Source organism: Epinephelus moara, chromosome 20, assembly GCF_006386435.1.
Source record: "Epinephelus moara isolate mb chromosome 20, YSFRI_EMoa_1.0, whole genome shotgun sequence".
NCBI classification, from domain to species: domain Eukaryota; kingdom Metazoa; phylum Chordata; class Actinopteri; order Perciformes; family Serranidae; genus Epinephelus; species Epinephelus moara.
In genome coordinates, this window is record NC_065525.1 from 24,932,525 (window position 1) to 24,958,716 (window position 26,192).

At 40.5% G+C, this 26,192-nt stretch overlaps 2 protein-coding genes across 2 annotated transcripts in view; one reads left to right on the forward strand and one right to left on the reverse strand.

Moving 5' to 3' along the window:
- The first annotated feature begins 2,833 nt into the window (after positions 1–2,833).
- Positions 2,834–9,436, forward strand: pex11a (peroxisomal biogenesis factor 11 alpha). The gene is made up of 3 exons (XM_050072418.1): positions 2,834–3,160; positions 3,325–3,440; positions 6,834–9,436. Exons 1-3 carry the CDS (start codon positions 3,105–3,107, stop codon positions 7,400–7,402), a joined length of 741 nt encoding a protein of 246 aa, XP_049928375.1. The 5' UTR covers positions 2,834–3,104; the 3' UTR covers positions 7,403–9,436.
- Positions 9,437–9,885: 449 nt separating this feature from the next.
- Positions 9,886–26,192, reverse strand: part of LOC126407489 (RNA polymerase II elongation factor ELL) — a 34,053-nt gene continuing 17,746 nt past the window's right edge. Inside the window, exons 3-12 of the mRNA XM_050072416.1 lie at positions 24,792–24,919; positions 24,143–24,297; positions 20,563–20,804; positions 19,773–19,897; positions 17,414–17,528; positions 15,577–16,030; positions 15,011–15,074; positions 14,365–14,536; positions 14,217–14,261; positions 9,886–13,435 (exon numbers count right to left, since the gene is read on the reverse strand). Of these exons, the coding sequence (XP_049928373.1) occupies positions 13,325–13,435; positions 14,217–14,261; positions 14,365–14,536; positions 15,011–15,074; positions 15,577–16,030; positions 17,414–17,528; positions 19,773–19,897; positions 20,563–20,804; positions 24,143–24,297; positions 24,792–24,919 (1,611 nt within the window). The 3' untranslated portion in view covers positions 9,886–13,324. The remainder of the gene's footprint in view (positions 13,436–14,216; positions 14,262–14,364; positions 14,537–15,010; positions 15,075–15,576; positions 16,031–17,413; positions 17,529–19,772; positions 19,898–20,562; positions 20,805–24,142; positions 24,298–24,791; positions 24,920–26,192) is intronic.

The window sequence follows — 26,192 nt, forward strand, 5'->3', positions numbered from 1 at the left end:
AATATTGTAGTTGTGACTCAATGTGTATATTGGACTAATCAATCAGTAATTTTGAAATAATAACTCATTATTCAAGCTTTACATAATTTGTGATGGCAACATTTACCAGACTGGCTGTTGTTGTTGCCATTTACACCAAATTAAGAAATGACCATTTCACCTACGTGCACATTGTCAGGAGCAGCCTCTGCATTTCTGGAGAATGAGCTCATTTGCCATTTCAGTGGCACAGTCAAGGAATATGTATTTTTAAATTGCTTTAAAAACAAACAGGATGACATTTACAGTTCTTGGTATTTTCTCTAGCTCTCGAATCTTTTCTCACTAAACCTTAAATTCACTGTAGATCCGAGGAGAATCACATTTCCCCCATGATGCTGTAGATTGTGGAGGAAGGAAGGTTGTTGCACAATGAGTAGCTTCCTGTTTATTTGCATACATTTACTGTATGTAAATGTAACTGAGACAGACTGGAGCAACACAAGTGCTTACGTACATGATTCTTTTCACTCTTGGTCTCTTTGTGTCCTTGTCTTGAGTCAGAATTGCAGAAAATTAACTTTAGTCAAGTCTTAAAGTCTTAAAAAATGTGTGTTGAACAGTGAAAAGGAGTGCCACTGAGGCCTTGTGCTGTGCTGAACAAAATGTGCAAGTGATTTATCTCTTTAGTTACAGGAAATTACCTTAACTCTGGACATCCTCCAGTGACAGAGAGCCATTTGAATGTGGTGTCTAATTAGTCAGCTTTACAATGTGAGTTATCAGCCCACCACATGCCAAACATTGACAGTCAAAATGACGGTGACTAAAATATCTACCTCGCAAAAGGAGCGATGAAATCTGCTAACTGAAGGGATGAAGCCTGCAAAACTGCTCCGCTGTGACAACAGACTGTTTTATTCTTGCAGAAGTCTGCTGGTTACTGTTTCTCCTAAGGGTGGCTGTCAAATCCCACCACGTGGATAACCCTACCTGTCTTCGACATCCCATTTAAGAACAGAGGGTCCCCAAATGCCCTCTTGTGCTGACATTGCCAAAATATTTCCAAACTCATGGTTCATTTTCAGGATTTTGAGGCTTGATTCTGACTGGATTTTGTTTTACATGAAAAGGAGGTTATCTTACAGTAACAGCATGACGATGTCAATTTGTCTAAGATGAATGTTTGAAGAACAAAAATATGCATATAAACATCATAACAAATTATGACACGTCCTTCTTCTGATTTACATTTAACATCACTCATTTATGGCCTTTACATATTCCCCACCGATCACGTGAACTGACTGTAACAAGAGATTCCATGTTTGATTGACAGGTGATACTTGACCCTTGTTACAATATAAAAAAAAGCAGGGGCACAGGAGACATCACTGAGATGACACGTGAAGTTAAGCATATCTTCAAACCTTTCCACATGCCAGCTGTGAGCCTCCAGCGAGCAGCCTGACTCATTCATTCAAATCATGTGAACTGTCACTAATCTCTTTTCAGATATTAGATTATGCATAAAATATGAAAATTTTATGCTGCTCCCCTGCTACTCATTCCTGTCACATACAGCAATTAATCTGTGCCTTTTGAGTTAAAAAAAAAAAAACAGGGGGCGTGTAGCTGGAGCTGAATTGGCAGTGGTATGGTAGGATGAATTAACATAAATTGAATGACTGTGTTGCAGTTATATGGATGGAAATTACAGATAATCTCAAAAGTTTAAGATGTCTTCATCTGTAGAAAGCGGTCTTTGAATCTTTGTCAATCAATTTAAGACAAATGATTTTTTTTTTAGTGGGCTAATAGCAGTAGTTAATTGCAATCATCATCATAGGCTCTGTAATAAGAACAATTAAAAACAACATACTAATTTCAGTCAATCTTCGATGTGTTTTTTGAGATGTGAAGACATACAGTATATACCTGGAGCAAGCTATTAGACCTAGTGCATTCAAGGTCTCCTTTTTTCTATATTTAAGCATTTAAGCTGTGAACACTTGATTAAAGCAATGTGGCATGTAGTTTTACTTTGTTTATTGTTAGGTCAGGAGCCAGGTCCAGCTCTCATGATGTTTTCTGCTACCCTTTTTTCATTACTATTTCCTGTACGCCTATAGGCTACCTTAACCATCACAAATGGATAACCAGCACCCCCAACTCGGCCCAAAACCCCCTTTTTGGAACATGTTTCCGGCGAAATGATATAAATGCAAATATTAGGGCACTATGATGGCATAAATAGTCATACAAGTATGACATTTTGCAAGGAGTATCCTGAAACAAAGGGGCAAGTAGCAAAATAGGTCTGTGGGGCTTGCTGCGATTTTATGTCAATTTATCACACACAACATCCCCCCAAAGAAACAACATAAAAATGACTGTCCGTTTGACAAATTCTCATCAAAGATGATCAAATTGTATAAAAACTGGCACAAAAAAATTGAGGTAGCCTACATATTTTTGTCAACACATGCGACACTTAAATAAGGTAAATTCCTCTTCAAACAACCCAGGAGTCACTGTAAAATTGCTGTGATACATTTAAGGGGACTTACTGCGTCTGTGGAAAGTTTACAATGACTGTATTTGTCGCGTAGTCTACATTGTTTGCTAACTGACATCTCGTAATATCTTAAAAAAAAATACTTTGAAAATTAAAAAATATATATTTTACGTGTATTCATTAGAATAATTAAAGTTTCTCTTACTATGGCGTGTTTGTAAACTTATTTTAACTGCGATAAAATGTAAAGTTACCATAGTAACCAATAGCAACGCGCTGGTCCGTCAACAAATCCTGTTCGGCTTTTGGTCCGTTTGCAAAGCTGTCCGTAGTGAAACAAGTACGCTTCGCTCAGCTTACATGTGTATAGGATAATTAGCTTAGTGTAAACGTGGGAGAAGTTTCGAAATTCAGATTATCTGCTTGAGTTTTAATCGGTAACGTTAGACTGACAGCCATTACTAACGTTGTTTAAACTGAACAGAAGTAACTGACAGTACCAACGGCAGCGACAATCTGACGTTAACGTCTCTCCGGGTCCGCCTTTGACCGAGGGTGCAACTCTGCCCTAGCTTACTAGAACAAGTTGTTCTTGTCCGATTTAATCATGGACGCCGTGGTGAATTTCACAAGCCAGAGTCAAGGAAGGGACCGCATATTCAGGTGAGTCGTTTCAAGTGTTTGTAACCTGGTTGTAAATTGTCGAGGTTGTATTTTATTGATATAAAAGTAAAGTTAGTAGGTGGGACAATGGCAGCGCGTGCCGCGGAGAGCTCTTGATTGAAAGTCAACTTTCTACTTTCTCTTCGTCTTCTTTCTCTGTCCAGGGCGACACAGTATGCCTGTGCACTGTCGAGATATTTATTGAGAAACCACACGGAAAGAAAGGACCTTGTGGCGAAACTTAAAAGTCTGGAAACCAACATGAGCGCTGGACGAAAATGTGAGTATACCTGTAACTGTAATGGGAGGGAGGGTCACTCAGCAGTGGCAGCAGTTTGTGTTGAGTTTGATGGTTTCAGGAGGTCCCAAACAAAATGAGGAGTAGGGTTGTAGCACAATATAAAAAACAATATTCATATTTATACCAATTGATAATTTACCATTGAGGTTTTAGCGTTCAAGCATGTCCTCATGTACAGTATGTTCACTTCTAAAATTAAGTACCAGCCAGAAACTTTAGACGGCCAATGGCACACTCAGAAATAGGTGTGGCAGGACACAAATCAGACTATAAATCTGTATCTGTTTGTTCAATCATTACAAAACTTGCAGGGTGTGTTGAATAAGAATGTTGAACCACGTGTGTAAAATTATTTTGAAACCACTCAATAGGGTTGCCACCAGCTTCATACCAGTGCACTGGCCTTTCGCAAAATTTGGCCATAAATCAATGAGGGTTTGTCCAGATATTACCAAACGTCATTGAACCATGTCCCCAAAATGTTTCTGCAATTGATCAATAGGAAGCGACAGTGTTGCCAAAAAAAAATGCTGCCTGACAGAGATTTGGATGAAAATAAATGAGCATCTGTCCAATCTGCATAAAACCTGTTGGTTATCTTTATGCAGGTGTAATTAACTTTCAGGTCCTGATCCTGCCGAGCCAGCTTTCGACATTTAAAGGTCCGCGCTGGCCTTTAAGAGTTGCACATGTTGTTTGGACTGGTGATGAAACTAAACGAGCTATTTCAGGACATCACGTTGGGCTCAGGGGAATCTTAAGGGCCATTTCTCACACGTTCAGAAACGATTCATCAAAACTGATGAGCGGCTATAGTCATTACTTTTATTTGGATTGGTCCCTTTTTGATGGATCATTTCCTAATGTGTGAAAAATGCTCCTTAAAATTTCCCTGAGCCCACCGTGATCTAATAACGTCTTCTAATAGCTTGTTTTGTTTCAGCAACAGTCTAAACATCATGTACATTTATGTAAAACTGCAAATTCTCGCATTTGAGAAGATGGATTTTTTAAATACTAACAATGCATTTAACCACTTGCTCTGTTTTTACAATCTGCCATAATCTGCACTGGTCTACTGCATCAAAGTGAAATGAACATTCCCACTCCATTGCCATTTCAGATTGCAGAGTTTCTCTATAAAAACAATGATATCTGTCAACAAGGTTAGGATGACCTGTAGACTGCCCACAAGACAGGCGCTGAGTCACAGCAAATAACAGCTTAAGTTGTTTGATTTTTCTCCAGCTTCTGCCAAGGACGGTCTTTTGTCAATAATTCAATACCTCTTCTGTTTCACGAAAACTTGTGGAACAGCCGCCATTGTTTCGGGAAATGAAGTTTCTTTGATAGAAAAGAACAAGACAAACATGTTCCAAACAGTTGTTTCTAAGTGCCATTGAAGATTTGATGATTGTCTGCTATCTCTAAAAACACATACCAATGACCTATTGCATGGCACTTGGTGTCCATGGTTTTAAAAATCAAGAAGTTTGAAGTAAAGTTTAAAGACTTGTGTAATGTAAGATTGTATATCAATAGAAGTCAGCTAAAGCTGTGACATTTTAAATATTTTCATCTGTAAATGTAGTGTTACATAATTAGTGGAGTGAAACACATCTAAAATTAGCTAAATGCAAGACTTTGTTTTATAACCCTTCCAACCGATAACTGCTGTAAGTGGGTTAACCTCAGGAAATTGTGTAGCAGAGGCGGAAAGCCACCCAGGCTCTACATGTCTTGCTGTGTTCAGCTAAATTAGCACATGACAGCCTTAACAGGAGACACACTTCTTTCATTTATGTCATTTTTGCTGTGAAACGACACCTCCGCTCTTTTGCCTTGAAGGTAAATGTTATATTTTACTGAATAGTTTTCATTTTTTAAATAATGTTCGGGAAGGTGGTCTGTATTTCAGGGGAGGTCGCCCACCACTGGTATAAAACACTGCGGGACCACCGACATGCCATCGTCAAGTCAGCATCAACAGTATTTTGCTTGCTTTTCTTTCGATGTGGACACAATCCGAAAGTTTTTAAACCACAAGACGTGCCTACATACTGGCTTAAAAACAAATTTGTATACAACCATTTTGCTAAGACACATTGTGAGGTTGACAAGATGCTCAATCTGAACGTTTAATTAAATTTGGCATGTTTCGTGTTTGTTTTTTGGCATTTACAGCGACGCCTTTATTCTCTTCATGTTCATGTTCCAAAAAGAGTGCCGTGGTCATGTTTGTTTGTGCTCTGTAGACATGCAGTACAAATTGCACTGACCGTTTAACAAGTTCACTTCCCTTTGGCATCTCTATGCTCTCATTCCATGGGCTCAGATCAGACTAATGGCTGTTTGATGCTGTGTTGACGTCTGTAGCTTTTCCTCCAGTGTGAGTTGAGATAGACATTGTGTGGGTGACTGCACTGTGTACCGACACACGGACCAGCACACACTGTGACTATAACACTGATGACCCTTTGAGTGGCCTTGACAGCTAGTAGGTTTACTTTATAACCTGGACTGAAACTTTTTTGAACTTTGACTCCCTCCGGCTCAATTTTATTGCTTTTCCTTTTAAGTATTTCAGGACAAACATTTGTATCAGTTAGGTGCACAACACTGGTACACTTCTTTACACAGAGCCTCTAGTGGTACTTTTTTGCTGGGCTTAATAAGCGGTCCACTTTTCCCATTTTTCATTAAATGCGGATTGTTGAATTCTCAGAATCTCCCCATATTTCACCTCTTCTACAACACTCTGCGGGTTTTGATATGAATTAAAATCTTTCAGCGATTGACGTAACACGAGCTCCACATGGAAATGGAGGATAGGGCAAAGCCCTTGAGCAGGGCCAGGCAAGAGAGACCTTATCCCTTTCAGAGCCAAAGAGAACCAGGCCAGGCTCTGTTCGTGCACCAGTTAATTATCTCTCAGTGCATCAGAGCTGCAGCCACAGGGCTCCCCTGCCGCTATGCCTGGTCTGTCTGGCTTTGGTAATAGTGGATAAAGGAGACATGCAGGTGGCACAATTAAATAGAGCTTGTGAGAGGCGAATTTACCTGTGGTAGTGGCTTGTGAACAATGTCAGTAACATGCTGAAAGGCTTGTAACGCAACAAATGCACGCAAGAGCCTCGGCTAGAATAGGTGCCATCACAGTAAAACACACTGAGTGATTGGAGACCATGACCTCTTTCCCTCAGAGGGACGAATTGATAAGATGATAGACAGTAGTTCTTTGTAGTTTGGTTTAAAGGTAGCTTAATTGTATTATACTCTCCATAGCAGATTGCTACCATGAAATATTGACCTGACATTTCATATTAAATTGATCACTGCTCTAATATCCTTTTTCTCTTCCTCCTTTGTCAGTGTTCAGGCTGGGAAACACAATAAATTCCATTGAGGCTGCTAAGCGAACCATGCGACTCTCTGACCGAGTGCTGTGCCTGTGCCTCACCGCAGCCAATGTGAGTCGCGCCCTCTACTTTATCTGTGACAATGTACTTTGGGCCAGAAGTGTCGGTCTTATCCGCGATATCGACAAGGAACGCTGGAGCGTAAACTCCTCCCGCTTCTACTTCCTCTCGCTAGTTATGAGTCTGACCAGAGATGTTTACGTGGTTCTGCGGTTGATGGCAGAGAGAGCGAGAGATAAACATTTTAGACAGAAAATGGAGCTGCATCTCAATGAGAGTCCTGAAGTGGCTGAAGCTGTCATCCCTCAGCTGGATGCTCTTCTCTTTCTGCTGTGGGAGAGTCTGAAATCACATCCTGCCGTTGCCTTGGACACGCTGAAAAATATATGCGATCTCTTCATTCCCCTAGACAGGCTGGGTATATACCAGTCGAATGCAGGAGTGGTGGGATTTTGTGGTTTGATTTCCTCCGTGATTGGGATTGTGACCCTCACACAGCCCATGTTAAAACTCAAACCATGAGGACAAGGGTAGGGGTGATGTACTGTCATCTACCTGGAGCTGTTGTGATGGACTGAGGTCAACCTGGTGCAAAGTGAGATTAGGGAACATATCATGGGCACATCTTTGTTAGAATAGCCTGTATATTTTACACCTCAGGTCAGCAATCATGATTGGATTTGATTGTTTTGTAACAGATTGTTGATTGAACTGATTGCATCATACTTTTGAGACACAAAATGACCTCACATTAAATGGGGACCAGTTAAAGTTCAGAACACTGGTTTTAAAGGGAGAAAATCAAGTTTACATAGGAGCCTTGTTTATTTTTTTGTAACTTAATAGAGGCACATCTAAACCTGTGTGCATTTCTGTCTTCTCCAACACTACATATAACACCAGCAGACAGCTTTGTGACTACTGTACTTGAAAAATAAGGGCTCCTTTGTTGTTTGCACTTGCTTTTGCACCTATCTCTTAAAAATAGTAAGATCTTAATCTGAGTGGCGTCGCTACTTTAAAGGAATGCTTAACACACAGAATGACCTTTTGTAAATCAGTCAGTCATGCTGTGTTACCTTGAGTTAGTGAAGGAAAACTTCTTGAATGCCTCCACGGAAAACGGCAAACATGTGAATTTGTGATTGATTGGGGACCACGTTTAACAGCAGCAAAACTACAACAAAACATGCATCATAATCCAAGTCTCCCTTATCCTGTCGTATGCTAAGGCCTTTGCACACTGAGTTGTTTTCTTTTTAACCCATCATCCAAAAAAAATTGTTACACACAGAAACCTTACACAGTGATTCCGATGCATTTTATTGCTATGTTTGGTGTGAAAATTCACAAAACGTGACAAGGTGAAAAGACACTCCTCTCCTCTCTCTCTCCACTGGAGTTACCTGTCATCACTCCCCTCCTGTCTCGCATTTGGTGCCGCAGCTGCATGAAGGGGCGAAGCTGTGCTCCCTGTCTGTCTCCGCATTCTTTGTGCGATCCACATCCTCCTTCTCATCATCATCATCATCATCCACCTGAACATTACTATCTGGCCTGTTGAAAGTAGCTGGCTGTAGTTATGACATGCTGCTGTGCACCCCGTTTATCTGTCTTGTCGCAGCTGTGTCCCACCGCCACATCTGATTCTTGGTCAAACGTCTCTAAAGGCTTCTGACGGATGTGGAAAAACACGGAAAATCAAATCTGTTCAGAAAATTTTAATGACAGATGAAAGTTTTGGACTCGGTGTGCAAACACAATTGACACACTGTGAGCTTGTATTTATTTTTAGAAGTTCGACAATTTCAGGTGAGAAAATCTGACTCAGTGTGCAAAGGCCTTTACTGAAATTGAAACTTATCTATGCTCTTTTCAAAGCCAGATGTTTTAGCGAAAATGCATGTGTTTGGAAAGGACTGATCGACGACTGGATAAATGAGACTTGCATTTCACTGCACGAGTTGTGTGACAGTTTGTAAATGGATACTTTGATATAATTTTGCTGTTGTTAAATGTGGTCCCCAATCAATCATAAATCAATATGTTCACTGTTTTCCATGGGGACATGCAAGAGAAACAAAGCTTTCTTTAAGAACTCAGTGTAACACGTTATGACTCTCTGATATATACAAATGATCATTTTGTGGGTGAGGTATTCCTCAGGTATTCCCCTGTCTGTCTCTGCTCTCAGTTTTGTAACAAGATGCTGCTAAAAATTTTACCTCTTTGATTCAAGTGATGAATAAGCTGCTTCTCAGCCCAAAGTGCTTTCAGAGGGGAAAAAGCAGCTGAGAGATTTTCAGGTGGTAGGCCTTTGTCACAGCAGACTTTTTGACTTGTCATTGGAGAAAATGTTACTAATAACATGATGGCTCTGCTCTTTTCAAGCGCCCCATTGAGAGTGATGGTGAGGGAACATTCACTATACAAGAACCCTTTAATTCTATGCTTTCCCTGCTGTGACAAGTTAAAATGTCTTCCTTGAAAAAGCCCTTTCATTGTACCTGCTATTTATGTTTCATTCTGCTATTCTGGGCTTTGACTTTGACTTTAAAGAAATGATTTAGAAAAAAAAAAAAATGCATATTGTGATAAGACACCCACGATAATGTGATTACAATTAAATTATTAATATATTGTCTAGAAATTGTATGCTTGTATATGTATGCTTTTTTTTATCTTTGTGACAGACAAAACAAGTGTGCTTGGATAAGTTAAAAAAAACTCCAAATTCCTCTATGCAATAATGTGAAATATTAAGTGTAAAGCTGCTAGTGCACATGCTTTTATTATCACATCATTTAGTTCTGATGACATACTGTTTTCACTGTCACAGTTGATCAAAAAGGTAATAAAAACATGAAATAAACATAAAATTGTTTTTAAAAACTGCATGTTTTGTATTTTAATGTTAGTCATAAATTGAGTGGTGCTGAATGGAAAACAGCTGTGGTTCAGTTCAGAAACAGAGTAACACTGCCCTCTTTGGGGAAACACAATGCTTTGCTGAATTGAAAAGAGCTTTATTTTTCATTTATACTGAGACGACAATACATTTTTTTTTCTGAAAGCTTTTCTCAAGAGGATGACATTGTGATAAAGCATCCACCATCAAAAATTGCAAAAATATACTCCATTTCCCTTTCACCATACTTTGAGTTTTGCTGTGAAAAGAACGAACAAACAATGCAAAGATGAATCCCAGAAAAGGACAAACACATAGAAAGCAATAAATAAAGAAATTTGTTCTCCTACGTAGATCAATTGCAGTGATTCATAACAGGCAAAATGTTTGATTTCACATTTCCACTGTGGCATCGTTTTTCCAGTACCAACAAATAACAGGCAGCAGTATTAAATTTGTAGAAACAGTTTGCTGGGCGGCACATACAAATGAAAAAAAAATCCAGGCCATTCTTTCAAATATACATGAATGCAAACAGTCAACATTAGATGCAGTTTGATTGGTGTCCTGGAAAACTGCATTTTTAAAATGCCGAATTCTCACGTCTGGAAAAATGTCAGTGCCGATACACTTAATACATTTAACAAGGCATCTGATATCAACTTAATCCAAAAGATTCTGAACAAAGCACTTTGAGCAGTGGCAACAGTGTGAAACTACAGATGTGAAAATACCGCTGGCCCAAGTTTTTTTTTAAAAATTTTCTCCATAATACCAATGATCGCTACACGCAGAGTGACTCTGCTCTTTAAATGAGAAAGGCACCATCAGTAGTTCGCTCCTGCAACAGTAAAAAAAATATCACAGTTAGCACTTGAGAGGCCCCGTTCACCAAGGGTCCGGTTTCCCAAAAACAACACATTGACATGTATGGTACGATTATCTTCATTCATACTGATTAGACTGATATTTTGCCCGTGATGCAGTTTGCTTGATTACATACCTCTTGTACAATTGATCAATACTACATAAGTGGTAAACGGGAAGCCCTTAACTTGAATTAGTTCTGTAAACGATTACTTTTAAGGTCTAAATGGTGTCTAAATGTGGATGTTTCCATCCCGCCATCGTTAAAACACTGTTTCAGTACCTTTCTGTTTTGAATGAGATATTCTGTAAAACACAAATAAATTATGTTATACGTCTGAGTGGGCATTGTGCTCTTGTCTTTTAATATAATTGAACCATGCCTCATTGATTTCCAGATCCAGTACCAGAGCAAAACAGTTGTTTTCAATCATTTTGAGTGATCAGACATTTTCTCACGTTGGGTGGAGCTACATGGCACATTAGCTTAGCCCATTAAAATACATACTGACAGAAGAATCATTAGAGTATAAGATCTGAAACCCAAAACATTTCTGTAGGTGTACCAGAGCTTTAAGAGTCCAACATTTTTACCTTTGATGATATTTACTGCTCAAAATCTGGGCTTACAATTCTCATTTTCCCAATAGTCAGTGCTAATAAATATTCCTTTCTTGGAAACGTTCATATGTGCCAAGACAGAGCAACTGTTGCTAGTCTCAAATCCTTCAAACATACCAGAAGTTACCTACCAAATGTTAGAAAAACATATGTTAAACTTAAGCATAAGAGCTGATAAATATGTGATGATAAGCCCACGGAGCATTTTCATTGAGAAACCAAGAGAAGCAAAGAGCATTATTGTGTATAGATTTCTGCAATTATTCTTTCTTCTGATAGTGGTGCTTGATAGGATTGGACAGTGAATCAAATTCCTTTACAGTTCATGATTATCCGACGTATTATGAGACAACAAATGAAGCTAAAACTGAAAATGATTAAGACAAATATGGGAAAAAAAACAAGAACAACACAGATACGATGATCCAGTAACAACTATCCAGTAACTGCTCCTTCAAACTAAAAGACATCTACAGAAAAGGTCTGAGAATTCTCTGAACCGTGCAGGTTAAACCAAGATCATTTCAGAACAGGGATGGAGTAATCGTGGAAATGTCTGACGTACACGTTAAGGCAAATATTAGCTTCATTCTCCCATTTTAAGCCATTGTTAAGACAGTTGTGAGACAGTTGTGAGTACAGCTAAGCTGATGCAAACATCCAGAGAACATTGAAATCGGATCACTATTTCCTGCTTCAGGCTACAGCTAATCATAAGGTGAAATAAAATGACAGTTTGTGGTTATTCAGATGTTTCCAGAAAGTCTAAAATAAGTCCCCGTTAGCACCCTCCAGAGGTCTGCCTGCTCCTCACACATAACTGAAGCAAAGTGGTATGGAGTGAGTGACCGACCCACAGCGCCATCCTTCACACGTGGGACTAAAAATTCCACAGTCCAGTTTGTTAAAGGCATCTCTATCGCAATCTATCTCAAGACTTCAACCAAAGCAAAATCATAGTGAATCAAAAATGTGTAGACGAGCTTGATTAACAACCCTGTAAGCTTTTAAAACTGCATGTAAAAGGAAAAGTTTCATGGAGCGACTTGTCGTCATTCATCTACAGCGTAAATAAAGCGTGATTACTGTGAATCAGTAAACAAACCTGTAACTAGAGGACTTGAGAGAGCTGATAATGAAAAGGCAGTTGGTGGTAGGCTACATGTGGGTGAAGTTGACACTAAACGTGCACCAGCACTATCTTGAAACCAGCATCCGGGTACTGGGAGGAGTGGTTTTGTGGCATTCCAACACTATTTAGAAATGACACAGGACATTGGCAGAAAGCTACATGCTAAAATTCTTTATAATGAAAGCCAAAATAACCTTGTGTATAATGTTTTAAACTTCATTTTGGGATCATTTTAGTGATACACTGAGATGCACCTCTGTAGGGTCTTCGTCCTGCAGAAATACAGGCTTTGTAGGGATGATAAAATTTTGTATGCATGTGGTCTGAAGACCATGATAACAAATTGTCGGTGTGACTTTATTATCGTCATTACTGTAACTAATGATTAATTGTTGTGACTGAATACATTTATGTTCTATCAGCAAAGAGCAAATAAACAGATTCCTCTGTATGTTAAATATAAAGACTTTAGTAGCATTTGTTTCCCGTTAAGATTGATTGTACCATCAATTTAATACTTTTTTTAAATAAATCAATGTTTTTTTAAGTTCTGATAAGATAAAGGATAGAATAAAAATGCAATACAGCAGAAAGGATCACGTCTGCTTTGCATTTCAGAGAAATGGATTTGGCTTTCACTATGTCATCGGACCATTTTACAGCAGAACAGAATCCAGCCATTACAGCGATAATCATAGTCGAAAACCATAACGTTAAAGGGCAACATTTGATCACGAGTCGGTGGTCTCAGCCCACTTTTGAAAAAAATAACCTCGCTCCTCGATTCCATTAACACTTGGAGGAGTAAAGTGATTAGTGTCTCAGCGACTCCAGGACTCAGCTGGGCAGTCTTTGGGTCCATCAGGAGTCCTTTGGTCCAGTTTTGTTACACCCTGCTGAGGGCAGAGGCAGGTTACTATGAGAGTCCCTGCGCTTGGTCGTAATGTGTGATCAGGCCTTTGATATGCGACAGTTTGAGATGGAGGTACTCGCATCGCTTCTTCTCTTCCCGATATCCAGGAAACTTCTGAAAAGACAAGAAGGAGCATGGGTGAGCTTTCAGTAACAGTAACAACCAACATGATGGGCGTCATGCAAGAACAATTTTCTATTCCTTCCCTAATGTGACAAAAAACAAACAAATTTGGCTACTAATATGAGGCAGTGACGCCCCTGAAATTTTCCATAGGGGTGGCCAGAAAGGGCAACTGAAAATCTTGGGGTGGCACACCAAAACCAAGTGTCAGGGTGGCTGTGGCGTCCTCTAGCCACCACTTGATGGTGCCACTGCATCTCAGAAATGAAAAGGAGTGGGTTTACATGAGGTCAGATGTCATATGTCTTTCTAAAGCAAAACAGTCCATGACTAACATGGGAGGTGGTCCAGACGGCATGACATGATAGAGGACAATTTGATCTCAGGTGATGTTAAACTCTCAGGTGCTTTGATGGAAAATGTTCCCCTAGACGGCAATCTGTACAAACTAAACTTAACTGGGGCAGAATTTTCCGAGCAACTGCTGAGCTGTGTGAGTGGTTGATCCAAAAAACTCCAATGCCAAAAAAAAAATGTGAAAGGAAAAAGATGTCTAACCTCTATATTAATCGGTAAGCCATGATGCACATCACACTGATGAGGTGAAAAGAATATTGATTTTACTTTTATTTTAATTATTTTGAATTACTAAATGCAACACGTTCTATTAAATGCCACTTAAGAATGAATATGTTCATGAATGGTTCGTGCATGAGGCCCAGTGTGTAGAGCTAGAGTTGTTACATGACATAAGATAAAAATCAATTCTTACTTTCTTATACTTTTTGTACTTTTGTAGTATTTGGTCCTCCATAAGCTGAAAAAAAAAGAAAAGAAAAAGTGTTAGGGTGTTGTGTATCTGATCAGGTCATTGTTTGATGAGAAACAGAGCAGTTAAAGGCTCCTCGTGCAGACAGTACCTTGTACTCTTGTGTTCCCGGGGAGAGAGTGTTGATCTTTGAGCCCAACTGAACAAACATCTCTGTGATAGCCCCAATCCGGTCATGAAGAGCTCTGTATTCATCGTACTCGGCACAGAAGTCGTCCTTATACTGTTGACGCTGCTCCAGTGCTGTTATGGTGCTGTATTTTCTGAGATAAAAAAAAGAAAACATAAACAAGATGTTATTTAAAAGCATAAGTGGCCTTTTTTAAAAAGCAAGGTCTTATCAATTCCTTCCACTAGATGGCACTGCAGAACAGCAGAGTGAGAGGCCTGACACGTCACTGATTTAACAGCATGATGTGTTGACCAGATGTATAAATGTAAGACATAAGATCATGTGTTTGCTTCAGGGAAGCTTTGTGACAGCTCATTTAGACATGTGTTTTACTTCCCTCTGTTTATGTGAATGTTTTGAAGCTGGTCTGAACTCTTTGGGGACAAGCTGGTTTCTTTTCTCAACAACAGTGTGAAACCTAAACTTCTCTTTGACAGATGATATCAACAAAGACTTATGAGGACACACTGATTGTTTGGATTTAATTTCTGAATCATAAATCCCTTCTGGATCTGGGTTTATAACACATAAGCACAGTCAGGAGCAGAGTGTGTTTGAATCTTACATTAAATAGTCAGGCAGTTCCTCTGCTGAGGTTCGATTGACAGGTGTTTTCTCTCCCTCATGGTCTGCAGATCGGAAAAACACACACACACATATTGGAAAAAAAGGTTAAAGCAATCTGCCAATGCAAATGCGATAATGTGCACATCATATCAAAGCCGATGGGATCATTTATCACTTTCTCCGATAAGAGATCTGATCCAAGGCGAGCAGTGACGTCAGCAGCCCACAGTAGGAGGCAACGCTGCCTGCTGACTCGCTCGACCGTAGGTCACCCAGCTGTTTCACAGTCAATCATCAACAGACTAGAGCGAGGAGTGAGGACTGGAGGGCGGAGAACGTGCTACAGTCCGAACACTCACTACTCTCTCAAATGAAAATATATGAATTGCTCCTTGTGGGCCTCCGGCAGTAACTCTAACTCAACCCTGAGGTTTTCTTTTTGTTAAATGAAAACTGATAATGTTATGGCCTGAGCGTATAATATAGAACAGGCTCATGACAGCACAATAGGTTACATAAAGTGTGATGAAACCTCACAGAGAAGACAGTTTTATGGCCGTTTACCTTTGAGATTTTCTCTGTTCTGCTTCAAGTCTGGACTTGTCTCAATCCAGTCTGGTTTTAAGCGCTCTCGTTCTTTGTCTTTGTGCTTCTTGGACCTCTTCTTCTTGTGTTGGCCGTTGGTGAAAGGTTGGTCAGTGCAAATGGACGTGTCAGTGTGTGGCGGCTTAGGGCTGGGTGCAGTAGGAGCTGGCTCCGTGCTCTCCAGTTTGGGAACAGTAGATGACCCAGTGAGTTTGTGCGGTGAGTACAGACCATGTGGGCTCCCCTGGAGATGATTGTTGGTTTTGTCAAACTCCAGTTTGATCTGTACTCTAGAGTTTCCAAGACTGGAGGAGCTGCGACCATTAGTGCCACAGTCTCCATGAGACGGTGACTGCTGAGGCAAACACTGGTCTAATAGTCTTTGTTTTTTAGGGGTCTGAAAGTTGGAAGGGTCCGAGGGCAACGGGCGTTTCTAGAGGGGGAAGAAGAGAACATAGTGAGGGATTCACTTTAACTTTTGGATATTAGAGTGCAAGATGCATGAAATGTGCCAAAATTGCCCGTATCATCTGCATAAATAGATAGTTACTTTACAGCAGGGTTCTTCAACATTTTTAATACCAAGGACCCTTCAGCTCAAAGAGAGACAGAGCAGGGACCCCCCAATACATGTATTGTATAAAACTGAGTTGCACTTGAGATAATTCTCCGGATGGTTTTGGGTCTTCTGTCGTTTGCGCTCGCCTGTAGCTGCTAAGTTAGCAGCAACTGTAGCATGACTAGGTGCATTAGCCTCACCCTCTGCACTTTCGCTGGTGGTTTCTGAGGTGGACGGTTATGTCAGAGTCTTTTGCTTGAAAGGTTACCAAATTATTTATTTTGGCTCACAAGAACGTCCATACACTTGGAATAATAAAACAGATAAACTGCTGATATGTTTCGATAGTATGCAACCGTTTTGCCTCGCCATTATGGACAAGTGCCACACAGTGATTTAGCATTAACTAGCTCAGATTAATTTTTTCTATGATTAATTTTTAATGCATAGGCTGATTTATCTTTGCAAAATATTTTTGAGATTTATGTTAATGTGTATTTTCAGACATTTTGTATCTTTGAGGAAAAACAAAACAACTTATGTTATCTGACAATAATTCGGCGGTTCCTCTTCAGTAACCTGAGGACTCCCCTAGGGGTTGCAGATCCACCAGTGAAGGCCTTGACTTCAAAGGGATGGTCTGACATTTTGGAAAATGTGTTTATTTGGGTTTTTGCTGAGAGTAAGATGAGATCATTGACACCACTCTCCTATCAGAACTGTAAATATGAAGCTACAGGGAACAGCCTGTTAGCTTAGCATAAAGACTGGGAACAGCTAGCCTTGCTCTGTCCACAGGTAACAACAGCTCACATGGTTATATCTCATTTGCACAATCCATAGAAAACAGAAGTGCAAAAGCAAAAATGCGACTTTTTTTGGGGGGGTTATGTGCCGAGCGATTTCATGGTGTCTCCGTTAGGATTTGACAACTGATCCCTGCCAATATAAAGTCCAGCATGTAACATTTTAAGCTACATACATATTTACTGTACATGATGTGACAGTAGTGTAAATATTCTCATCTCACCCTTGAGAGGAATTCAGAGAACCTTATTTCCCAACTGTCTAATTAATCCTTTAATTCCAGTCAGGGCTATATTTAGTCTGAAGCTACTTAAAGTAACTACCTAAACATATAGCAATTTATTATTTCCAGTAACGTGTATCTGCAAAAGAGGAAGTACCCTATCTCTTCTCAGTCTTATAAGAAAGAAGAAGTAGCAGAACAGGAATTCATTCAAGGTGAATAATTACCACAGAGAGATTCTTGGCAGGACTGAGATGTGCTGGAGAGTCCCCGGGAGTTTTGTGGAATGAATGGTTGGATTGGGGACTCTTCAACTGGCTACTGTGGAGTGGCTGAAGTTTCCTGGAGAAAGATTGAGAGCACAGCACCTTCAGCTTGATAGTAACCGCAAGGTAAATGGACTGTGAGGCTAAACAGGAAGAGGCAGTATGTAGGTCACAAAGCATGCGTTGGCAGATTCATGAGCAAGTGGATGAGCAATTATCATTTATTACAACACGGCTTCCAGAGAAGTCAGCGGGAGCAGTTTTTCCACAGAAGAAATAATAATCATTGATATTATAAAACTGTCAATCATTTAAACATGTTATCAAAGCTTTTTATATGTTCATGTGGTATGTTTTGTTTTGTATCTCTGGTGGTGCAAACTACAGGAGGCAAGCACAAAGACTAAACACAGTCCAGTGAGCAGAACAATAGCAGCAGATTTAACCTCTGTAGGACCAAACCCTCTTCTGTTAATCTGCTTCCTACAGCTCCTTCCTCAAACAGACTCTAAAACAAGCCACACCCCCCAAGTGGATTCTTGCAACCGTTTTAATCAATTGGTCAGTGTGAGTGGAGTCAACAATTAAACATTAAAGTCAATGAAGTGACACAAGTAAGGAAGCCTGAATAAGAAGAATCTACTCCTGCCACTGAATGGACTACAGCAAAGAAATCTGGAGTTTACAGTATTTACAGGCTATCACAGTTTTATCACACTTGGCAAACAATTTGATGACTACAGTTGTAAGCTTTTTACACTTAGCAGGGGTGGTGAACAGAGGGGGTTGTGCAATCAGCCAACAGGACTTGAGCTTTTTCCAAAACGCTCACGAAGCACATGGCCTGCATGTTTACTGGCAGGCAGAGGAAACGTACGTGGGGAGGAAGCTCACCCTGAAAAGCTCAGCCTTGCTGCTCTGAACCTTCCATGCTAATGCCATTTGGCAACACGGTGCAGGGAATATTTTCCTCCGCTTTGATGTGTCCATTAAGAGATTCATCAGTGCAGAGCAGTAGTCATTTAGAAGCTCCCCTTTCAACATGATCACAGCAGACTTCTACATTAATTCAGTGGCCTTTCTGTATCAACGCCAGCAATGTCAAAACGCATCCATCCCTTAGTCTTTTGCCGGGTCTCTAAAAGTCTAAAAAAAAAAAATCTTTAGAGCAACAGTTAATTCAATTTGGGAAATACACTTATTTGCTTTCTTGCAGACAGTTAGATGAAAAGATACACATTACTCTAACGTATCTACAGTGAATATAAGGGCCCTGACACACCAAGCCGACGGTCAGCTGTTGGTCAATGCTGGACCATCAGAAAGCGCCTGTCGCCCTAGTTTTGGCGGTGTTTCCCACACCGTTGGCACTAGTTGGTTCTTGTCAGCCCTTGTCAGCTTTTTTTCGGTTGATTTAGCATGTTGAATCAGCATCAGAAACAGAATCACTTACTCGCAGTTCTGCTCAGCACACGAGATGCGAAACGGAAGTGGGGAAAGCAAACAAACGACTAAAGTCAAGAGAATATGACATTGAAATAAACTTGTTATATTAGGCGTGATTATGATGTTAGCCATTGAGCTCTGTAGCAGACACGGTTTGTAACTGTTTGCGCTATTGTTCACTAGCGTGCTGTGAATATCCTTTGTTCTTTCAACACTGAGTTGTGTTGTTAATGAGCTAACTCGCTAACAAGCGTCTTGAATCCGTGCTGCCCGTCTTCTGGTTTCCCTTTTTGGATTACGAATACAGACTACTGCCACCTGCTGGTATGGAGAGTTATTTCCTTTCACGCAGGCGCAGAACATACGTGCTACTTGGCCGTCGGCTGTAGGCTTTGCGGTGTGTTTAAGTCAAACTTTTTGACCGAGGCACAGGCGAAATGAGGCGATGCAACAGTCGGCCTTGGTCAACACTAGTTCTTTGATGTAGGTTTGGTGTAGGCCTTTAGGCTACAGCCAACAGATGATTAGCTTAGCTTAGCACAGAGACTGTCTCTGTCTGAAGGCAATAAAGTTTTCTGTCGGCACCTCTTGGGTTTGCTTTTTATATAGATTAAACAAACAAGATATAAAGTGCAGGCTTTAGAGGTGCTGGAGGGTTAATTTTGCAGAGCCAGGCTAGTTAGTTCCCCTGTTTCCAGTCTTTATGCTAAGCTAAGCTAACAGGCTGCTGGCAGTTCCTTTTTCTTTAGTACAGTATCGATCTTTTCATCTAACATATTTCCCACAATGTTGAACTGTTGCTTTAAACAGAGGATTTTGTTACACAATTGCAGTTCTCTCACTTGTATATGCGTATGTCTAACTTAGTTCCCACCTAATCAAGAGCCTGTGGATGAGTTGCTTCTCCTCTTCTAAATATCCTGGCCAGTCTCTCTGGACGTGTCTGTAGAGCTCATCCTTCAGAGAGTAGCTGTGGTCTTTAGAGTTCAGTTTACCAACCTGAAAAACAGACAGTTCCCAGTGTAAATAAATCAACAGACAGAGCACTGGGTACGACAGGAAAAGAGGCCAGCTGAGGTTGTACAAGCAGCGAACTGTGCTAACCTGCAATGCCGTAACCCCACCTCATATTTAAATAAAAGACCTGTGTGCTACTCAGTGGGTCCCTATTGTTTCTGCAGTAAACAGTTTAACCCTGCCCTTATACAACGTAATCCTGCTGATACAAATCTAGACAAACCAACCACTTTCAATTCTGAAAGCAGTCAGATCCCAGCTGGAGTCGCCCCACCCCTCTCCTGTCAAAACACAATCTTCTCCTCCAAAGATAATTAAAGTACAGCCCTAATTACAGCTACCAGCAGCGGCACAGTCTCCACTTGATGATTGCAGTGGGACACTCAAACATTGTGAACACAGGAAGTATGCCTGAAATAAACTTACTGACATCACCTTTTTATAGCTGTGCAGCGGTTCATTAGTATTATTGGCAAAACTGCAAGTTAGGGACTAATTTAGGTTTGTAGTTTCAGTCTCTGACCTGATATCACCTGACACTAAAAGCAGCTAAAACACTCAACATTATTGGTGTTTTCTTTTACTTAACATCTGAGTATATTTCATCATTAGTCAACTGTGGTTACGTAATGTGCCAGATGTCTCACCTCATCCAGTACTGAGGTCAGGTCAGCCTTGTCCTTTGGACTGGCCCGCTCCCTCTCCAACCACAGTAGCAGCTCAGGTTTCCTGTAGGGCTTTAAGGCCAGGAGATGAATGATGCGATCTCTCAAGGGCCGGTGTGCCACAGGGCTGGGAACCAGGCTCCTCTTGTTGCTGGGGGAGTGCTTGTTGCTGCTATCTGAGCCTGATACCAGACCCTGCTTCCTCTGGACCTTCACGCACTTACCTAAGATCAAAACAAAGGGACACACAGCAGAGTTTCAACATGAGACTTGTGGAAGATAAGGGCAAAGTTACCACTGAATCAAAAAGTTATCACAGCAGTAATCTAAAGCTGTTTTTGAATGGCTGTACTGTCGCCACAATACACAAAACTAGAGAAGAGCAAGGAGATAATAAATGATCTGATAACAGGATTCACATAGGTTGACAGTATCCTGTAATAGCACCGAGCCGACATATCATTCCTAATCCAGTCCTCAGGCCAGTTATACAAATCACACCCTCATTTTAAAAGAGGCCTGCACACGACACATTTTATCTTTATTATATCTCTCGATTGTCATGCAATCTGCTTCTCTGCTTTGTGCACATGTAACAGAAAAGGCAATTTACATACATAAATACTTTGAACACGGTACTGCGCTCATGCACTTGTGGTGTCCGTGTGCAGAGGTAGTGTTGTTGTGAGTGGAAAACAGTGAAAGGGGTTGACAGTAGGGTTAGCATACTGCTGAGTAAACAGAGGAGCATGGAAACTAAAGCAACTAACACAGAGAGGCCCTTTCTTCCTGTTGCAGTACTAATTCAGTTGGACCCGGGCAGGCAGTGCTTATAGATATCTGCAGACCGTAATCTCATTATAACCTTTAAGCCATACTTTCGAGGTTGCTATAGGTCGAAAACTAACCGTGCTTTCACCGGGGCAGCATGGTGGAAATGTCGTGTATACAGTGTGTTTTGCAGTACAGTAATACTGTCAAAACTTTCTAAAAGTAATTGTAGATTTCAGCTTTAGTAAAATACAGTGTTCCTTGTAAGAATCAGATGGGGTTGCCTTAAAGCTACTTTGCAAAATGCAACAGTCTTGCAGCAGCTTGTTTCAACATCTGCCGAGAGCCAGGTCATGAAGATGTCAAGCAAATATCCTTCTTGCACTGAAACAACCTGTACTGCCACATTTTAAACAAGCAGCAACTAGAACCATTGTTTGCTGCTGATAAATTAAAGCTGCTTGAGGAAAGCTTTAAGACTCTCAAGGCAGCTTGTGTGGAATGATACTTACCATGATGACAGAGGTGTATTACTTAGAGTAACTGATGTGCTTCACTGAATTGCGTGCATATTTGAGCAATGACCAACTGTTTGCAATAGTGTGTTGATATTATAGGGGAAAATGATGCGAAATACTTATTTCACCAATGGAAAGAAGGCTGTCCATGCAGCAGGAAGACGCAGTTGGTGCTATGTGACCAAAGAAAACAAAGATAAAGGGCTGTGGCATGTGCTTTTACTCAAGAGATAAAACACCTGCAACTACCAGAATGCACAGCATGCACCAGACCAATAAACGCTCCCACTAATGAGTGATGTAATGCAAGTTTGGCTGTTTTGACACAGGAAACAAAATGGCGGCCAGCTGGTAACAGTCATTTGAGGCAAGAAATAGGCAACGCAGTAACAGAATCTTGGTTTATATTTTATAAGCACTGCTTCATTTTACTGTTTGACCTCAGTTTTTTCAGCTTCAGTTTTCACAGTACAGAAAACAGAATGGTGCCTGCCTCCTGTTCACAAACTCTCCTATTACAGCCAAACAGTGCACTAAAATATGTTTCTGAAGACATTTTAGGCAAATGGTAAAACTAGGCAGTGCAAGTTTCTGTAACTGTATTGCCTATTTCTTGCCTAAAAAGTCTTAAGAAACATATTTTTGTCTCTAATACAAGAATTTGTGAACAGGAAGTGGGCATTATACTGTTTCCTGTACTGTAAAAACATAGGCTGAAAAAACTGATGTAAAACAATAAAACTAAGCAGTGCTGATCAAATATGAACCAAGATTATTTTACTGCATTGCCTGTTTCCCGCCACAAATGATTTCAGAAACACATTTTGACTTACTGTTTGACTGTAATGCGAGATCATTTTTTACCAACTGGCTGCCATTTTGCTTCCTGTGTCAAAACAGATGAGCTCGCATTACGTCACCCACCAGTGGGAGCGTTTATTCTGGTCGTTGTAGGTTTTCCACCTCTTAAGCAAAAGTATTTGCAATAAATGAACATGATCAAAACAAAATATTTAATTTATTTAGAAAAACTTTTCCAACTTATTCAACACCCGGTGAGCACAAAGTTCAGCTGCATATTTGTCAGTGCCTCCTTTTCCCTGAATGCAACTGAACTTTAAAATCATACATTATTATCTAAATTGTGGACATTTTTCTTCTCTGCAACCTGTAATTGTGAGCTGGTATATGGACATTTTTTTCTGATGAGTATAGTATTACTGCACCATAAAAAGACAGTCACTCACCACAAAATGACTTTGTGCTCTCCACTGCTTATGGCACATACTGTGATCCATAACCCATTTAATTCTCTCTCTGGTGTCCACGATAAAATGTGACAGTTACGTGCTTGAAAAGACGCGTTCAAGTAAAATTATATATCCTGTAGCTGCATGTTTCTAACCAGGATCTCTCATGTCTGTTCATTTTATAGATGCATGCATGTGCCAGATTAGATTTATTTCGTAAAAACCTCTGGGAGACAGTTCGGCAGCAAAGCATGGCATGCAATGTGTAGGAACTGGTTCAAACAGCTGGCTTCTACAGCAATTACCCTAAACATCATGTCGTAGTGCTGGTCTACACGGTGTGTTTCCATTCATAAAATATAATCTACACAAGCATTTTAATTCACACAGGACCTCTAAATGTCATGAAGCCTCATGGGTAGATCATTTATAAAGTTGTAGCATGGTCAATTTAATCGACAATGACTAAAACCACGACTCGGGCAAGGGGAAGGCAGTAAATAAAGAAAATTAATTGCAAGTAGAAGTTCCTGCATGTTAGACCCAGATCACTCCAGGTCACATACAGCCTCTTCTTTAGATGATATTTAGTGGTATTTCGTCAAATGAAAATGAATTAAATTCCAGTCAGTGTAATTACATTTTAGGCAAAACTTCATCAGCATGAGACTTGTTAGCGCATACTTCTGGCAAACTCAATCACATTAATGGTGCTGGCAGGCAAGCTGGCACGGCGCCTGAGCAATCTGGTCAAAATGAAAGGAAAATTACAAGACAGAGAGGCATCCCTCTCGCATGAATAATTGCAACGCAGCGCTTTGATCAATTATGTGATAACTTCCACACCATATGGCAATTATCAGCAGGATGAAATGGTAAGAAGCAATGGTTTAGAAGCTTTCTGGGAACATGAAAACTCTCCGCTTATCTGTCCTTGATCCCTACGTGCTTGAAGGCTGTGACTTAAATCTGAGGCTGGGAGATACACCAGAATGTAGATACAGCTATTAGGCAAAAGCTTACTTGGCCCCGGCTTGATCTCAATTGCTGAGCGGCTCCAGATGTCCTTCTCCACCTGAGACATGCGCTCCCGGGTCGTCTGGTAGGAGTCATCTGTGGCACAAACTGTGATCTTGTCCTGAATGCTACCCTGGCCCTCCAGGTGATCCCTGCCCTCCCTGTGTGGAGGAGGAAGGAGGAGAGGGAAGACTTAAGAGAGTTCAAGCTGACTTATTCTCTGGCTCAGCTCGATTAATTGGCCATTTGTCAAACAGGAGCATTAGAGATTCTTGCTGTCATACAGTAATTTGTGGTGCTGTCTGACACACGTAACTGGTTCTGTGACTTGTGCCTGCATGCAAAGTCTAAATAGTGTGTTATAAATCAGTTACAAAGGCTGGAAGACTTCTAACACTTTAACTAAACCTTTGACACTGCACAGCCACAAACACTACCTCTCTGTTCTCAATTATTACTGGTCACACCTCTGTGGTTAGTTGTGGGTGTTATTGTAGTCTTGTTTGAGTATATCCTGACAGTGGTGCTGTCTGTTGTTGTAGTACCGAAGAGAGAGGCCACTGTTTGGTAAGGCCCTGCGGTCTCCGTCTGACACCAAATTTACTACAAATTCCATTTGTGGTCGACTGTGGAAAGAGTTATGTGTGCTGCTTACCCTGAGACATACTGGTGAATGCAGTCGAAGCTGGACTGAGGCTTGTCTTTGCTGTCACTGGAAAGGTAGAACGAGAAGACTCTGAATCCATCCGGAGATTCAGGGGTTGGTGCTGGGATCTTCACGTACTGTCAAGACAAATAAAGACAAACAAACACTGACATTAAAAACAAAAAATAAAACAAATTGTTTAGAAGAGTTAAATATCTTTTATGATGACAAGCAGTCCTTTCTCTTGTGTTTACAAGAAGCTGAGTCGTGTTGTTTTCGCAGACGTTCAGTAAACTCTAGACACTGGTACACAATCTGGTAATAAAACAGCTCATCGACTATATTACTCCAAAGGCAGACTGCATAAGAGTTTCCCTCCTCTGTAACAGGTGTAAAAAGGCAGACGGGATATTAACACATTCTCTTTTGGCATGTCGGACGTGGTTTACTTATTGAAAGTCTTTGAGAGGAACTGGGAACCTAAACTTCTAGTGACCTATGGCAAACAGGTATGAAACTTGGGACATTTCGTCTTTTCGGTATGGTTGTACAAAGGAAACTTATGCAGAAGGGAGACTGTGTACCAACATATAGCTGGATAAAAGAGTTGATGAAGGTACTGCACTCCCGCAGATCCATAAAAAGTTTTTAAAAGCATTAAAGCCCTGAATCTATTCCAATTCAATTTATGTAATGCCTTACATCAATCCTTCAAAAGTTAGGGTTTTTATTCTTTTTTTTTATTTTTCTAAGGTTGCAAAAATCTCAAAATAATTGGCAACTTACAACAACAATTTACCCAATGCCTCTGGCATTAACAACACACAGATCAGGATAGTTGACCCAACAACACTCAAATTTTGTTTCCACTTGGCATGCTCAGAGCAGAGGACCCACTGTCTGCTAGCTAGCTGTCGCTGTACCCTGGACAACATGGGGAAGCGCAGCTCTAACAAAAAACTGGCTATTTAACCAAGATTTTGCAGCATGGCTGGTAGAAGGCAATATATACAAGGCACTGTTAATTTTATGTGAAAAGTTTTTTGAACTCAGCACGATGGGATTCAAGCCCACTTGCAGAGTGAGGAACAAAAATACTGACACTATGGCAAAATTGTCCCTACCCCTAAGATGATGTAGGTTATTTTCTTTTTCCAATTATTGTTATTTTAAACGTGGTCTTAAATGTCATTCCATTCGGCATTAAAACTTTCTTAAAAAGTCTTAAATTTGCCTTAGGGGCCGTTCAGATGTAGCGTCTTTTGCACGCACAAATCCATTAGTTTCAATGTAGACATGCGCCAAGCGCGCTCACAATCCAAAGCGATGCCGTAGCGGCGCGCATTCAGTGCGACGCGCCTGTTTTTTCGTGTGCGTCCGCACAAAAAACTTTTGGACGGCTGCCTGAAG